Source organism: Salvelinus namaycush, chromosome 4, assembly GCF_016432855.1.
Source record: "Salvelinus namaycush isolate Seneca chromosome 4, SaNama_1.0, whole genome shotgun sequence".
NCBI lineage: Eukaryota > Metazoa > Chordata > Actinopteri > Salmoniformes > Salmonidae > Salvelinus > Salvelinus namaycush.
This window is the reverse complement of record NC_052310.1, coordinates 11656779-11674890: the sequence shown is the minus strand read 5'-3', so window position 1 is coordinate 11674890 and position 18112 is coordinate 11656779. Positions and strand designations below refer to the sequence as shown.

At 40.8% G+C, this 18112-nt stretch overlaps 2 protein-coding genes across 2 annotated transcripts; one reads left to right on the top strand and one right to left on the bottom strand.

The window, feature by feature from the left end:
- Window positions 1-384: 384 nt before the first annotated feature.
- On the top strand, window positions 385-9863 carry cep55l (centrosomal protein 55 like). The gene is made up of 9 exons (XM_038991156.1): window positions 385-490; window positions 1006-1214; window positions 1626-1898; window positions 4634-4687; window positions 4829-4979; window positions 6038-6339; window positions 6728-6799; window positions 8763-8894; window positions 9041-9863. The coding sequence occupies exons 2-9, from the start codon at window positions 1029-1031 to the stop codon at window positions 9239-9241; spliced, it is 1371 nt and encodes a 456-aa protein (XP_038847084.1). The 5' UTR covers window positions 385-490; window positions 1006-1028; the 3' UTR covers window positions 9242-9863.
- A 964-nt stretch (window positions 9864-10827) lies between these two features.
- Window positions 10828-13116, bottom strand: LOC120046154 (retinol-binding protein 4-B). The gene is made up of 6 exons (XM_038991155.1): window positions 13032-13116; window positions 12683-12802; window positions 12382-12518; window positions 11712-11818; window positions 11289-11501; window positions 10828-11123 (listed from the first exon to the last, which is right to left on the bottom strand). The coding sequence occupies exons 2-6, from the start codon at window positions 12782-12784 to the stop codon at window positions 11104-11106; spliced, it is 579 nt and encodes a 192-aa protein (XP_038847083.1). The 5' UTR covers window positions 12785-12802; window positions 13032-13116; the 3' UTR covers window positions 10828-11103.
- Between the last annotated feature and the right edge of the window lie 4996 nt (window positions 13117-18112).

Here is an 18112-nt window from a genome sequence, read left to right as displayed (position 1 = left end):
AAATAGCTCCCGTGTTTAACTTAGGAAAATAAGGGAGGGTGTGGATTTCTTTGACAATGGCAATGTGCTGCCATCCTGTGTATGTGTTGACAGAGGATGACAGAGGGAAGGATGGGTTCAGTGAAAGTTGGATAAGATGGTAGAAAGTTGACTAATTGCATGGTGCTATTAAAACAGGATAGTGATGCATAGATAGGACCAAAATAAATATAGACTTAGCTAATCGTATTTTCCATTCATATTTGTCTATAATTTATATTCCATGACAAGTTTATTGGCGCTCTGTTATTGGTCTGAGCAATAACAGTACTCTGTCTCCATCTAGTGGTGGTTGATTAAAAAAAGGATTGCCCGCGTCATCTGACACCCGGATATGACGCCTGAAGCGCTGCATTCAAACTTGTTTTCAATTTGGAAGCAAGAAAGTGTCCGTTTCATTCTCATAAATCAAGCATCCTAGATTATTGTTTTGGAAACAGAGGTCTACGTTGTGAGTTATATTTTCTAAATATTTAAAGATGCACCCATACATGTTTTATTAACACTAGAAAAGAGTTTGGGTTGAACGAACAAAAGCTTAGCCAGACCAGCACCTACTGTACAGTATTTAACTTAGCTAGCTAACTAGCATTAGCCACCAACTCAAGAAAAATATATAGCCAACAACCTAGCAGATTATCTGTATCTTGTTGGTAAGATTATGTTCTATTTATGTCATTCAGTTGTAAAGTTATGAAGAAATGTTGTTTTTTTCGGTTAGGCATGTTCTGTTATTTTGGGCTTGAGTTTGTTTTGTGTTTGGCATGCCAATTTCAACAACTAACGTTAGGTAGGCCTCACTGCAGGTGCAACATTAATTGGATTTATGCCTAAATATATAAACAAACTTGAGTATTGCCTATTAGATTTACTACCTAGATGTATTTAGCTTTGATTGAAAATGTGCAATTGAATGAGATGTGAGTGATTCTAATTATTATACATTGACAAAAAACGTCAAACTAGTTTTTCTAGGTAACACGCCAGACATGGCATCAAAAAGCACCAAGGAGATCATTGTCAACAAGTTAGGCTTTAAATCCAGTAGCTCAAAGCAAGCAGACATGGAAATGGACAGACTCAGGAAGGAAAATAATCACCTGAAGAAGATGATGGATGAAATATCAAAACGAACGGCGAGGCCACCAGACTTGGACAAGAGCAAACTGCTAGAGGTAACTAGCTAGCGAAATGACAAAGCATAATAGCTTGTGCAGAAATAGACTATTGTGAGATGCTTAGGCTAATCTAGTATTGCCAGCCAAATTATTATTATAAAGTCCAAATGGAATGGGGTTGACACAGTAGTGATGAGGTAGCCTACATCCATAAACAGGAAACATTTCAAACCAAAACAACCTTTGCACTTAACACATTCATAAACTTGTTGTGACCACCAATCACTTTCACTTTCACAATGGGGCTTTGTAGCAGTCTGTGGGTTTAGCGTTCAGAACATCATGGGCGTGTTCCTCTGAAGACCGTTGTCTTTTGAAATTGTCTTGATGTAGTTGTGATAATATAAAGATGAATCGTGTTCATTTAAGAAGAGAAATAAACTACCAAAATGTTGCAATTGATTGCAGAGAATTCTGTCTCTGGAGACGTTAAGGGAGAGGAACACTCAGCAGCTGCTGGCAAAGGACAAGGAGGTGGAGACTCTGAGACAACAGCTGAGTTCCAGTGGGGGAGAGGTGGTGGCATCGCTCCAGTCTCAGCTGGACCAGGGGAGGAGAGAGGCAGAGCACAGAGAGAAACTCTTCCAGTCCCTCTCGGAGGAGACGGGGAACCTGAAGAACAAGTTGGTGGCAGTATCTGCAAGGTGTCAGGAACTGGAGGAACAGTTTCCTGATTTCCAGGTTGGTGAGCGGAATCTTCAGGCTGCTGAGGAGGCCTAGACCTTGTTCCATTGTGTTAACCTAGGATCAGTTATGGAGAGAATGTATGTGTGACAGGAAGACACTTCAAAGTTTACGCCCCTCAATATTCAAACGTTACAGTTTCCTGTATGAATGTTGATGTTAGACTGGGGGCATTCAAAATCTCAAGGTGAAATATTATTTTTGAACTCTAGATGGCAGCCTTTGGTCTCGAAATGGCTCCTCTGACATAATACATGTTAACTCTCAGCTCAGGTGGCTTTATTGCAGGGTTGCATTCAGTACGACAGAACGGGGTGGTGCAACATTGAATTAATCTGAAGCGGCACTTGAAAAACCAGTTGAAACAACCAGTTGAAAAACGTTGTGATTATGGTGGCCCACAGGGCGATTATTGTATGGTGTACTGCAAAGGTTTTGCGTTTTTAGATGGTCACACCCATATTGATCAGGCCACACCACCAAACGTAAGCAAATTTACCTCAAAGGCTGTTGAGAAATGGTGCACACAGTTTTGGGGAAGCGTGTTGTGCAGTACAAACCATCACGCAACATAGCAAACGTTGAAGCAATCTGAACGCACCTCAGGGCTACTCAACAATATTCTTATGGGGGCCACTTTTTTAAAAGTTAATTGCAGGGGCGCCAGACATTTTCGACATGCGATTAATCTTCCGGAGAACTGTATCAAAAACAGCACACACCATTATAAAGCACTTAAATGTTGCTAAAAGTAATTAGGTCATTTTTAAAATCCTCTGAAAACAGGATTTTATTTTTACTACGATAACACACTGATGGTAATAACATGGACCAGCAAGCTATTTGATTCTCTATTTTAAGGGAGGGGGGGGAGTGGGGGTAGCCTAAGCTTTGGATGAATTTCCCCCAGTCATTAGGTGTTTTTTTTATTTTTCTCACTCCCTTCTAACATTTCCTGCACGACTTCATAGAGAGAAACAGAAGGCACGTTCGTGTCCCTGAGAGTCTTAGCTTTCAGGAATGGGGTGATATTAGCTTATTGTACACTGTTCACACGAGTCAAATTCATAGGAAGATTTATTTGGAGCTGCTAAAAGCCACACTGATAGGCCTTGTCATTTTGGCAATAAACATCAGAATTTCGTCTCCAGATTTTTTATTAATGTTCAGAATTGATCAAGGGGCCAGTCTAAATTGATTAAAAGACCGGATCTGGCCCGTAGCCGCCAGTTGAATAGGCTCTGACAGCATTTCCTATTTATTATCTTTCATGATTCAAATATTACATTTATTTCTGATTTCTTATGTATCCAATCGTCTTAGTGTCATATTTATAAGAGTGAGAATGAAAAGTTAGCCATTTTATGATTACAGAGCTTCACAAGCATTTAATTGTTTAACCTTTTGAACTCTCTTTGACCACTCTACCAGACGAGTATGACAGATCCTTCCCTCTGATAAAATGAGTTTTTCCTCAATTTAAAGCACTGTGGTATGGGGGAAAATGGTTTACCACTAGTCTTATTCATAGAGAGAGAACTATTTTTTATTATCTATGCTCTAATCCATCTGTAACTTTCAAATAACCATGAGACTATGTTCAAGGCAATCCACCTCCCAACAGGCCCTCATCACCGGGGGCATTACCCTCCGGTACATAACCCCCACCGCACATGTTCAGTCATACAGGATGGGCAAACCATCTGGGAAAAAGTTGACACGCTTATGATCCCACCTCCTCTCGAGGTGGCGTTAAGGGCCTGAACAGACCAATAGGTTTTTACAGTGGCTCAGCCTTGAGACATCCCGCCTCCTTAGGTCATAGGTATCATTTTCCTGGTCTTACCAGGCAATCAGACGTCAACCTGTGGGCTAACTTTAACATTATTATTATGAGATGGACCTGGCGTCGCTCTCCAGGGATTGCAGAATGAAGGCAGCCCCTCCAGGGATAGTTGGGCCTTGGTGTTATGGAGGATATATCCCAGCCAGGCTTACTATGACTAGGCCGCTGCTGCCAACAGGTGGCTAGGCCACTGACTGGTTAAAGGACACCCTAGGCATTATATTATTGTATGCAGTACTTAACTAGAGGCGGCTTTGTATTTAGCTAGGCTAGGCTTACAGCCCTTTTTAATGATTTTATTATGTCCTCTTGTCCCAATGTCGTCCCAGTGCAGTCAAAATCTTGATTTCCTTGTGTTTTATATATATTTCTACACACTGAGTTTGGAATAATAGGGGAAATTATCATTATGCCCTTTTAGTGGAAGAGCTGTTTGAAAAGACTTGCCTGAAATTTCAGCCTGTTTTGGTGGGATGGAGTTTTGGTTTGCCTGATGACATCACCAGGCGGTAAATTAGTTAATAGACCAATAAGAAAGTGTTCCAAACTACTCTGCCAATAACATCTACTTTTCCCTTTCCCACTCAGACTACTCCCAGACGGTCCTAGAAATTGCTCTTTGCTAAGAAGCTATTTTTGTTTTCAATTAAAATGGTCAAAAATAAACAATCACAGTAAGGTACTTAATTGTTACCCAGAAATGATGTGATATTCCGATTAAAAACATCTGCATTAGACTTTTTAAGTAAAGCTTCCAAGACTCGTCTCCCTCAGACCCACATAGAACAGACCATGTCTTCACGTAGAAAGTGATTGTATCTGTTGTGTACACCTATGCAATTGTTTTGATATATTCTAATACCTGTGTTTCTATACTGTTTGATAGAATGGCAGGGTCCCCACTGGTGAGGTTGCAGTAGTTCAGGATCACCTGAGAGATGTGAGTTGAATAACTTGTCAAGATTAAAATTGCCTTTTTGTTTTTGTCTTTGTCTGCTCAAAAATTGTAGTGCGTTGAGTGCTAAGGAAACTGTATAACCTAACCCTTACCCCCGTTTGTCTTTTTCCTGGGTTCCGTAAGGCTTTGGAGAAGAACCAACAGTGGATGGTTTATGACCAACAGCGAGAGGCCTATGTCAAGGCAGTCCTGGCCAGAACCCTTGAGTTGGAGCAGCAACTAAATCAAGCCAACCAAGCTCTCCAACAACAACACAAAGAAGGCGATTCAGCCGGTAAAAAAAAACAGGGCCTCAGAGCCTACAGTGCAGTGTGGGATTTGGCACTCGTTTGCTGTTAAGAGCAAATCCACTGTTAAAAATCGGCAGATCCCACAATGTTCTCCGCATTATAAAAGCTTATTTCACACAAAAAAATGTTCCATGTGGTTAAAATAATTATCCTCTAGGCCAACGCTTGTTATTCTGTGAATACAACATTTCTTAATAGGGGGGGGTTCTACTAAGCGAACATGGAATTGTTTTAAGATAATCATAGCACTGACCATTTCGATTTTTGATTTAGAATTTTAGGACCCTTTAGGTCTCCCCCCAAGAATATATAAAAACATTTTGATGAAACATTTGGCCTTACTGCTATTAGCCCATGGAAACACATTGAATACCAGATTCATACATGGAAAAACAGATAGTTAAAAAATCTAAAGGAAGTTTGTTTTGAAGTGTCTCATATATCGAAGAAATATAAGAAAGATCAGGAAACTATTTTTTATTTTATTTTTTACAACAGATTTAACCCCTTATTTTAGGCATTAAACTATCTATATAATTCCATTCATTTTTACGGTGGTACCAGGCTGCTTTCAGGTTTGGCTTGTGGGCATCCTAGAGCAAAGGTGTGTGTTTGTGAGAGACTCACCTTTCCATAGAAGGGTCATATTAGTGTGTAGCTCGAACCGTTCGGATGCTACAGACAGAAGTTGGCAGATCGGCGATACAGACTAAGCCTGTGACGCTTGTGGGGGTCGTAGACCTTCCACTGCAGATGCCGAAAACGGCTATTGGCAGATGTGGTGGATTGAGACGCAGCCCATGGTAAAAAAAAACTGGATAGCTCCAGTTTAAACAGATGGATTTTGATGGGGATTTTTTTATGCTAATTCGAGTTCTGGAAATTAACTCAAGCTTATAATTAGCCTTTACAAATGAGTTATAATTAGCTATTACAATGGTAAAGCAAAGTCTACTTGACAAACGGTTCTTCCTAGTGACCGATTCATAAGTGTTGCATAGAGGATCATATTATATTGTAACCATGCTTGATTTTTCCCCAGCACCAGAGAAGTCTTCTCCCCAGCTGCAGGAGTACTACGACAAGCTTCTGCTGCATGCCAAGCGGGACGTAGAGGCCCAGAAGGAGGCTGCTGCGCGGGTCCAGGGGAGGTACGAGGAGCGCTGCCGGGAGGTGGCCGAGGCCCGAGAACAGCTCCAGGCCGAGCGCCTCAGCAGCAGACACACAGTCAGCGAGGAGAGGAAGTGCTTGGCCGACCGCGCCGACAGGATGAGGTCCGAGCGGGACAGCATGGACGCCAGGTTGGAGAAGGAGAGAAAGAGGTCTGCTGAGCTGCTGCTGCAGGTACTGTTATACACCAGGGAGATACTTTGTGTGGTTTATTGTGCAGCTTTGTTTGACCAGGTGAGTTAATTTCTAAAGCATTGTCATTTGCAACCATGACCTGTGGAAGAGTTGCTGGGGAAATGTTGGTTTTTAAATGAGTCGGGTTGTATCTCGTCAAATATCTATACCTATCTAACAACAGTTCAATAAAAATGTTCTGTGCTGAACCATATATACCCGCTGGAGAAGGGGGTTCGATCCCTGTCTCCGCCCCTTTCCCGCCTATGCTCCTTATTCTTCTTCACACCCTCTACACTTTCCCACTGTTCTTTCAAAAGACATAGTAATACTGAATGTAGATAGGACCTCCAGTTTCCTTTAAGACAAAATACTGTTTTCTGTTCAGGTAAATCTACTCCAGAAATCTCTGTTAAATCAAAATGAGGAGCAGAGGAGAGTTGCTGTACTGGAACAGCAGGTATGTAGGTCGTTTATCCATGCATAGTCACTTTAGCCCTACCTACATGTACAAATTACCTCGACTAACTTGTACCCCCGCACATTGACTCGGTACCAGCACCCCCTGTATATAGCCTCGTTATTGTTATTTTATTGTGTTACTTTTTATAAAAAATGTTGCTTTCATTTATTTAGTAAATATTTTCTTAACTCTTTCTTGAACTGCATTGTTGGTTAAGGGCTAGTAAGTAAGCATTTCATGGTAATGTCTACAGTGCACTCTACTTATATTGGCACCCTTAGTAAATATGAGCAAAACGGGCTGTAAAAAAAAAATGTCTTTGCTGTTTATCCTCTTGGTCTTTCATTCAAAATATTCACAAGAAATCTAACCTTTTGAAATTAACCTAATTGAAATAAAATTATTGAAAAAAACACATGTGAAATAAATATTTTTCTCCAAAACATGTGTGCCACAATTATTGGCACCCCTATAAATTCTTATGAGTAAAATCTAACTGAAGTATATTCCAATTCATATTTTACGTTTTTAAATTCACCTGAGTGATTAGGAATATTTAAGTGGTAAGCCATGAGTTCCTGTTTCACTGGGGTATAAATATGAGGGGACATACAGGCGAAGTTCCCGTAGTCATCCATCACTGTGGGGAAAGACCCGAGAATACAGTAATGATGTGCGAAAAAAGGTTGTTGAGCTGCACAAATCAGGAAATGGCTATAAGAAATAGCTTAACGGTTGAAAATGCCCATTTCCGCTATCAGGGCAATAATGAAGAACTTTAAAGCAACTGAAGATGTTAACAATCGGCCTGGAAGAGGACGTGTGTCTATATTGACCCCACGCACAGTGAAGAGGATGGTGAGAGTGGACAAAAAAACAGCTGGAGAATTGCAGACTTTAGTTGGGTCTTGGGGTCAGAAACTACAAAACTACGATCAGACGCCACCTACATAACCACAAGTTGTTTGGGAGGGTTGCCATAACAAAAAAAGCCTTTGCTGTCATCAAACAACAAACGCAAGCGCCTACAGTTTGCCAAACGTTACTGGAAGTTTCAATGGGACCGGGTTCTGTGGTCAAGTGAGACAAAAATAGAGCTTTTTGGAAAAAAACACCAGAGGTGGGTTTGGTGTAGACAGAAATATATCCATGCAGAAAAGTACCTCATCCAAACTGTGAACTATGGTGGGGGATCTTTGATGTTGTGGGTCTGTTTTTCTTCCAAAGGCTCTGGACAACTTGTTAGGATACATGGTATCATGGACTCCAAGTACCAGCTGATATTAAATCAAAACCTGACTGCCTCTGCTAAGAAGCTTAAAACTGGGTCTTGGTTGGATCTTCCAGCAGGACAATGAACCAAAGCACACCTCAAAATCAACACAAAAATGGTTCACTGACCACAGAATCAAGGTTTTGCCATGGCCGTCCCCTGGCCTAAAACCTATAGAAAACCTGTGGGATGAGCTGAAGAAGAGTCCACAAGCATGGACCTTGGGATCTGGAGAGATTCTGTACAGAGGAATGGTCTCAGGTCCCTTGCCATGTGTTCTCCAACCTCATTACACATTATAGGAGAAGACTCCGAGCTGTTGGCAAAGGGAGGTTGCACAAAGTATTGAAAGAAGGTGTGCCAATAATTGTAGCACATGTATATTTGAGAAAAATATTTGTTTTAATTTTTTAATTTTTTTTAATCATTTTTTTTACTTTAAATAAAAGTTAGATTTTTGTGAATATTTTGAAAGACCAAGAGAATAAACAAAAAATATATATTTACCAAGGGTGCTAATATTAGTATTCGGCGCATGTGACAAATACAATTGTATTTTCTATTGGCAACCTAAACCATTCCTGACTCTAGATTGTGAAATACTCTGTTGTATAACATCTCTTATGCAATACAACATCCAAGATCTCTGCAGTGCTCTCTTGATTTGCTGTTGTCTATTCCCCCCAGATCCAGCTGTCTGCCAAAGACTTTGAGAACGAGAAACTTGATCGGCAGAGTTTACAGCATCAGTTGCACAAGGTCCTGAAAGAGCTGCGCAAGGCTCGGGACCAAATCACAAGACTGGAATCCAGCCATCAAGTAAGCAATTGCAAAATGTTGCAGTACACTTCAATTCTTTTGACTTTTCTGCTTTTCAATTGTCATCATGAATACCTTTGCTATCTTCAGATAAGCAACTGTGGGCCAATTGATTGGTTTCTATGTATTTTCAATTTCAAAAACAGCAGAGAGAGTCTCGTTTCTCCGAGCCAAGTTCTTACAACAAGCTGGAGTTTGATAGGCTGTCCATTGAGGATCCCATCCCCACCTCGCCCTCCAAAAACCTTCTGGACGAGAGTTTCCTGGAGTGTCCAAAGTGTAGAGCCCCATACACCACCAGTCAACACAGAGAACTGCTGGCCCACCTCGACTACTGTTTCGCTTGAACAGCCTATAGGGAATTAAAAGGGAGTACATCTGGCCAGTCTCGGTCTTGCTTTTGTTTATAAGATATTGTTTTTATATAATCTTATAAGAGGAAGTCTATTTGGTTTGTGTTTATGCTCTTTTTACATGACAATGTTTCTTTCTCATTATTTTAAAGTGTCTACTGATGATCTACTGTAAGATCCTGAAGGTGTGTTTACCAAGAAATCAGTGACTATTTTTGATTGACAAGAATAAACCATTTAGAATTATTATTATAATATATTTTTTGTGATTTTTAAAATCTTGTGTGGATTGTTTTGACATAGAACTTATGTAAGATTAGAACATGAAACAAGTGTTCACCACATAGCTCCTTTATTTTTTCTGTTGTACCTTGTCTTTCTATAAGCATTGTTTACATCCCTAAGGTGTATTCCATCAGTGTTAAAGGCCCAGTGCAGTCAATTCAGTTTTTCATGTGTTTTGTATCATATTGGTACAGCTGAGGAAACTAACACTGTTAAAGTATGAACAATTTTGACCAGTTTATTTAACTAGGCAAGTCAGCTAATAACAAATTCTTATTTACAATGACAGCCTACCCCGGCCAAATCCTAACCTGGACTACGCTGGGCCAATTGTGCGCCGCCCTATGGGACTCCCAATCACGGCCTGTTGTGATACAGCCTGGAATCGAATCAGGGTCTGTAGTGATGCCTCTAGCACTGAGGTGCAGTGTCTTAGACCGCTGCGCCACTCAGGGGCCCATGGATTGCTCCCGAAGCCACAATCCTAACTGTGTTTAATGCACCGCTTTAGTGTCCTCTACTCGGACCACTCTGACATTCCTAATAAAATTCTTGCTTGAGAATAGTTTTTTGCTAAAAAGTTATTTTTCTTTCTTTTTGACAATTTTAATGGACAACTATCACAGTAAGTTACTTGTTACCCAGAAATGACTTGATATTGAGATAAAAATGGCTGGACTGGGCAATGTTACATGTGTGAGTAAGGCCCACTTCCACCTCAGTTCTTACTTTGCAAACCAGCTCGAATGAGATTGCATGAGTAAGTCCTTGCATTAAACTATTTAAGGCCAAGGATTAGCGAGGCTTCTCTTGGGTAGGGGAAAATAGGTTAAGGTGTCTATTCAAGGAATGTTACAACAAGGACTTAGCTGTAAGGTTATTGCTGCAGAATACTCATATGGTTGGTTCCAAGCAGTGCCTTATGAATAATTCTCAGTTTGATGCCTTTTTTATTTATTTTATTTATACAATTTGCAACTGGTTTGGTGATAAATATATAATTGTCCTTTTTCAGATAATTGGGTGTCTTTGTTTTTCATTTGATTAGATTTTTGTTTTGGCCTGTATCCAAAAGCTGTCTTTGCACTTTGTTATACACTGTACAAAAATGTGCAATAAAGATGATAGTACAATGGCTATCAACACAATCTTTGAGTAATTGTCTTTTTGTCACTGTTGAATGGAAGTCATGCGGGACAATGCAGTTGTATGAATGGCAAACCAACCTGATGACATCAGAGCACAAAGTATGACTTAAAACCCTTGATGCTAATAATACAAGATAAACGCTGAAATAGTACCATGTGTTTTTATTTATTTCAAAAAGTCATTCAAGACTACATCACACAATGTCAATCAGTAAAGTATCCTATATCCTTCCTGATACATTCAGATACAAATCATTTGGTTTGGTTGATGGATGTCTTTGGTAACGGGAAAGTTCCCCAACTGCTGGAAGGGGCTGGCCAGTGATGGTTGGTTTGTTTTATTGTGGAACATGGTTTATATTTACAGCCTGATTCTGATATGTGGAACTTTACACCCATGATATCCATCTGACTAGTTCCAGATCAGATGCTTTCACAGAAACCTGCAATGGAGGAATAAAACACGTTTACACATACTGCATATAATGAGCTTATAACTGATATTTGGATTCCATAATAGTTAATTAGACCAGAAGTTGCACAATTGGTTTTTGCACAAAAGTAAAGTATTACTTTGAATTACTAAATTGACTCATAACAACGCTTACCAGTGTGTGAAACACGTCTATATTTGCCGAGGAAGCAGATCTCCTTTTTCTTGTCGGTGACAATCTTCTGGTCCTCAGGCCTCAGACCGGTGGAGTGACGGGAGAAGATGAAGGAGTATCCGTCCAGGCAGGTGCCGTCCAGGTCAACTTCTCTGCAGGAGTAGTGGATGGCATAGTTGTCGTAGTCAGTGTCAATGACCCAGTGGTCATCATCTATGTGGAGGAGAGAGGAGACAGAATAAAAGCAATGGTTGGTTTAACAGCAGGCTTTGGACAGTAGGCAGCTTCATCAATGGCATGCTATCATGTACAAATGAAGAATAGTCAAGTTATCATCAATTGGTGGTGGTGTAACTCAATGGAACATTCTGTACAACAATAGGAGATTTTAGTCTTGTATTTTGAGTCTGTAGTCTTTCTTACTTCCAGACTGGAGGTATGCAGCAGCGCCCCAGTATCTCATCTTGAACTTGGCAGGGTCTGGAGTGTCCTCGAAGGTGCCGAACATGTTGGCACACATTTCCCAGTTGCTAAAGGGAGGAAAAGGAGAGTTTAAAGGGAGGATATAGGGAGGATAAAGGGAACATAAGGGGAAGATAAAGGGAGGAAATGGGGAGGATGAAGGGAGGAAATGGGGAGGAAAAGGAGAGTTTAAAGGGAGGAAAAGGGGAGGAAGGGGGAGGATAAAGGGAGGAAAAGGAGAGTTTAAAGGGAGGATAAAGGGAATATAAGGGGAGGATAAAGGGAGGAAAATGAGAGTTTAACGGGAGGATATGGGGAGGATAAAGGGAATATAAGGGGAGGATAAAGGGAGGAAATGGGGAGTTTAAAGGGAGGATAAAGGGAATATAAGGGGAGGATAAAGGGAGGAAATGGGGAGGATGAAGGGAGGAAATGGGAAGTTTAAAGGGAGGATATGGGGAGGATAAAGGGAATATAAGGGGAGGATAAAGGGAGGAAAGGGGAAGATAAAGGGAGGAAAAGGGGAGGATGAAGCGAAGATAAATGAGTAAGTTCAGTAGAAGTAAATGCATGATGAATTTTAGAAGGTTTGAGAAACAATTTTGATCGTTTGGAAGTAAACAGAACTCACTTAAGGATGATAACTCTTCCCTGGGCAGTTGCAGTCATTTTGCCACTTCCATCTACTGAGAACTGAGCAACAACATTGTCCAGGAGGAACAGACCAACAGGATCTTTCTTGGCCACAGCATACCACCTACCAGTATACTGCAAGATGAAATGAGAGCTCTATCAATCTCTGCATAACATACAATGAATGAAATTCCAGTTACATTCTACATTGAACATTCCAAGGCTGATAGATCAAATTGGACAAGAGCAGAGATACTTTATGGAAAGTGACATTTCGGAAATGTGAATTTTGTTCTTACCCTGCTTCTGTCGAAGTTCTGCATGACCTGAATGTTTGAAACCTGACAGTCCTGTGCCCAGCATGTCGCCAGAACACAGAGGGCCACACAGATTCTCAGCATGTTGCCTTGTTGATGGATCTGTGGAAGACAGAGCCCAGAGTCATAAGAAAATATCACAACATCACAATCAGTACATCTGGCCATATACCACTCCATTACAGCTTCAATCTAAAAAAGGTTGCAAACTAATCAAAAATATGAAAAGTGAGTTAAAAAGGTAATTGACAGTAAAAAAAGAAGATCTGCCAGAAAAACCCTAAGCAGAGTACATGTAAAACCCTACTATCCCTTCCCATGCAGTTCATACCTTGTAAAGTCTGAGGTGCCTTAGAGGTGCTGTTCATCTACAAACAGAGGTTTTTATAGTGTAGAGTCCTGCCACAGCCAGGGTTGAGTAAGAACAACAACAGATGTGAGACAGCCCCTAACCAATTGGGAAAACATTACGTAACTCCAACCAAGACTCCCATTTTGTCCAAATGTGTTCTGCACATTTGACCCCAGTCCCAAAAATGTGTTTTTGCTGCCTTATGAAACATCTGTTGTGGGTAAAGGCAAGAGCATATCTGGAATACTATACATTATACATACTCACTATCAATCACTAACCGTGAAATGTTCTGCTTCAGCAGTACGAGCCCCGGGTTAACGTCCAGATCCAGACTTTGAAAGAAATGTTTCAGCTCGCTTTTTCCCCCTGGAACAACTACAATATGTTACTTCTGGTTAGTCTCATCCCACTGGGCGAAAACTGTGGTTGAATGAACGTTGTTTCCATGTCATTTCAACAAAAATGTCAATGTGATGATGTTGAATCAACTTGGAAACGTGATTGGTTTTGAAAAAAGTAATCAACGTAAGGGAATTTCGTCTTTTTTCACCCAACTTTTTAACTAAATCCAATGGCATGATGACTGATCTTGTTGATTTCACAATGAATTCATGTTGAATTTACGTTAGTTGATAACTCAACCAAATGTAAATCAAAACTAGCTGTTGATCTGACGTCTGTGCCCAGTGTGATGTCATTACTCCACTTTTCTTAAAGGTTCAATGCAACCGATTTTATCTCAACATCAAATCATTTTGGGGTAACAATTAAGTACCTTACTGTGATTGGTTGAAATTTAAATGTTCAAAAATAGCTTTCAGCAAACAGCAATTTCTCAAGTAATAATTTTGCTCGGACTGTCTGGGAGTGGTCTGAGTGGGGAGGGGGAAACTGAAAATGAGCTGTTATTGGCAGGGATGTTTGGAACTCTCTTTCTTATTGGTCTATTAACTAATTTACTGCATGGTTATGTCACCATGGAAAGCCAAAACTCCATCTCTCCAAAACAGGCAGACATTTCAGGCGGCCTTTTCAAACAGCTCTTACACTAAAAAGGCAATTTTCACAATTTCACAGTATCATTCCAACCTCATTGTGTGGAAATATTTATAAAACACATGACATGTCGTTTTTGACTGCACTGGGCCTTTAACATTTTTCACTTTTCACTCGAAAGCTATGTTAGGCAATCATGTTAAATATTATTTTATTGCTCAATGTTAAATAAATCTATAATAGATCCTATCCTGTATAGAACATCCTGTGGAGAAAAGAACATTGACTTCTAGTTTGCTATGCAATCAATATCAAAGAGAAAAACATTTCAATACAGTGAGTGATCAAACAGAATTAATCAATAGTTGTATTCCATTGATCATACCACACCAGCAAATAGGACATTATAAAGGCTCATACACGATAACAAGTTATAAAGCATTATACCTGCAGGCTGTATGTAAAGTGTTATGAAATGGCCATATACAGTAAATGAGGGTGCAGGCACTTACTTTTATGGCCATTAAACCTTGTTTTTAGGTTTAAAGCTGCCATTAAGCTTCCCAGGCAGATATTTGTTTTTCTTTCTGGGACCATATAACCGTGACCCAGGAGTCCAGCACCCCAGAAAAGGAAACTCGGAAAAGCCAAACATGCGTCTTATGTAACTTGGCACGGCTAAACCGCAAAAAGCATCAGTTGCCCCAAAGAATGGCTGGACCAGTACCAGAGTCAGGAAAAAGTTCGATTTTTATCTGCTGGATATGTAACATAGTATTCCAAACTATATATGCATATACAGTACCAGTCAAAAGTTTGGATACACCTACTCATTCAAGGGTTTTTCTTTATTTTTACTATTTTCATGTAGTAACCAAAAAAGTGTTTAGAAAAATCTGAATATATTTTAGATTCTTCAAAGTAGCCACCCTTTGCCTTACAATTGGCTCATTCATACCCCCTCCTCTCTCCTGTAACTATTCCCCAGGTCATTGCTGTAAATGAGAATGTGTTCTCAGTCAACTTACCTGGTAAAATAAGGATTAACAATAATAATATAAAATCAATAAATTTAGTTGATGTCAGCTTTGAACACTCTAGGCATTCTCCAGCTTCACCTGGAATGCATTTCCAACAGTCTTGAAGGAGTTCCCACATATGCTGAGCACTTGTTGCCTGCTTGTCCTTCACTCTGCGGTCCAACTCATCCCAAATCCTCTCAAATGGGTTGCGGTCGGGTGATTGTGAAGGTCAGGTCATCTGATGCAGCACTCCATCACTCTCCTTCTTGGTCAAATTGTCCTTACACATCCTGCAGGTGGGTTGGGTCATTGTCCTGTTGGAGAACAAATTATAGTCCCACTAAGCATAACCAGATGGGATGGCGAATTGCTGCAGAATGCTGTGGTAGCCATGCTGGTTAAGTGTGCCTTGAATTCTAAATAAATCACAGACCGTGTCACCAGCAAAGCACCCCCACACTATCACACCTTCTCCATGCTTCACGGTGGGAACCACACATGCAGAGATCATCCTACTCTGCGTCTCACAAAGACACGGCGGTTGAAATCAAAAATCTCAAATTTGAACTCATCAGACCAAAGGACAGATTTCCACCAGTCTAATGTCCATTGCTTGTGTTTCTTGGCCCAAGCAAGTCTCTTCTTATTATTGGTGTCCTTTAGTAGTGGTTTCTTCGCTTGGCCTGAATGCCAAGTGTCACATCTGGAGAAATCCTGGCACCATCCCCAGGGACTGGGAGACTAGTTAGGATCAAGGGAAAGATGAACGGAGCAAAGTACAGAGAGATTCTTGATGAAAACCTACTCCAGAGCGCTCAGGACCTCAGACTGGGGCGAAGGTTTACCTTCCGACAGGACAACGACCCTAAGCACACAGCCAAGACAAGGCAGAAGTGGCTTCAGGACAAGTCTCTGAATGTCCTTGACTGTCCCAGCCAGAGCCTGGATTTGAACCCCATTGAATATCTCTGTAGAGACCTGAAAATAGCTGTGCAGCGACGCTCCCCATCCAACTTGACAGAGCTTAAGAAGATCTACAGAGAAGAATGGGAGAAACTCCCCAAATACATGTGTGTCAAGCTTACCATCTCATACCCAAGAAGGCTCGAGGCTGTAATCGCTGCCAAAGGGCCTTCAACAAAGTAATGAGTAAAGGATCTGAATACTTATGTAAATGTCATATTTCGGGGGGGGGGGGGGGTTATACATTTGCAAAACTGTATATAAACCTGTTTTTGCTTTGTCATTATTGGGTATTGTGTGTAGATTATTGAGGGGGGGGGGGGGCCTATTTTATCCATTTAAGAATAAGGCTGTAACGTAACAAAATGTGGAAAAAGTCAAGGGGCCTGAATTTTTTCCAAATGCACTGTATATACTGTATATATAAATTCTCTTTAGGTAGCAGGGCGACGCGTATTATGAATGTTTTGTAACTTCATGAGGTGTTTTGTAACTTTGTGGTACACCCCCAACTGTACAATCCATCAGGTTGGTTACAGTCACCTGTGAAGCTTGTTTACAACCAACCACAACGCTCTTCGCCAAGCAGCATCCGATCAGGGATCTACAGTGTGGAAAGGTGATGATAGGGGAAGGCTGATTAATCAGTAGCAGATGGTGATTGAGGGAAAGTCCTCCACATGTTTTATATTTATATCAACACAAGTAACCTGGTTGGTGTGGCTGCCTTTCTGGACACAGTGCTGCTTGTTATTCACTTGGAGTCTGTTGACCCTAACAGAACTGAGAGGCAGCAGCCGGTTCACACACTACTGCAATGACAGACCGTGGGGTTTGATGGAATGGGATCACTTTTTGAACACAACCAATCCAAATTGATTGCAGACTTTATGTATCTAGTCTATTGTTGTTTCCCTATTCGTCTCATTGCAGCCAGCGACGTTATTACCACATGGCTTTCTTCATGAGATTAACTCCTAGTGTCCATGTGACTAATCCATTCCACTGTACCAGGCCAGGCCCCATCTCTCTCTTTCTCTGTCAAGGAGGACATCCCACTAATCACTTTTACTTAATAAGGGATTTAGACTGCCAAGTCCCATTGATACAGATCTTTTATTGCCTTGCTCTCTGAATAGAATTCAGTTGCTTGCTGTGTTGGCTGGGAGAGAGAAAGACCCATTGTTCCCCGTAAACACATTATGGGCCAGTCTTAATCCCACATGTGAAAATAGACAGAGAAACTCTCCCTGTCCTGCCTTGCCAGACTGTGTGATAGGGTTACAATAGGACCATCTTTCTCAGAACTCTGATTCTCCTCACTTGGCAAGGCTTCCAGACTGCCCTATGACAGTGAGATTGAGGTCATTAAGATCAAGCACTTCTCCCAACACTGTGGACATAATGCAGTAGGTGTATCAATGTTTTAGTGGGGTGGTATGCACACATCCATAAAAATACTTGTCCCAGGTGTCTTTTGTTCCACTGCATGTTTACCACACTGGATCCGTACCAAGGCAAAAATGGACTGGTCAAAGACATTACAGAGGGAACTAATTTAATTTAGCTCCTTTTTGAATTGCTTTACTGATGCATTTAACCTACCTACTTGGCATTTGTCTTCACTTTGACTGTAAATATAAGTAGGGCAATTCTTATGAAAACAAATCCCTGTGAGAGAGAGTTCTGTGGTGGGGAGGCTGGGACCAGCTATTACTTGCATGACCCCTCCACAAACCTTTCTCAAATGTTTTCTTGGAACTATAGTGGAGAACTGAAGAGTTGTTCCTTAAGGTCAACTGTCCAACTACTTTCTACTCAAGTGGGAATATTGGGTGGATAATATATTTGATGAGTCAACAATTTTGTCCCAAAATGAACATTCTCTACCACGCTGCAGTAGGGAGATAGCCCAAAACAACCTGCCTTGCTTGACTCAGATTGGATTGTCCAATATAAAATTATCTGTGTTGGGATTTGCAGGTTAAGAAAGCTTAGGGCTTTAATGTCATGATGTCACATTAATTAGCGGCCCCTCTTATCCTTTCAGTCTCTAAGCCACTACATTCTGTCAGC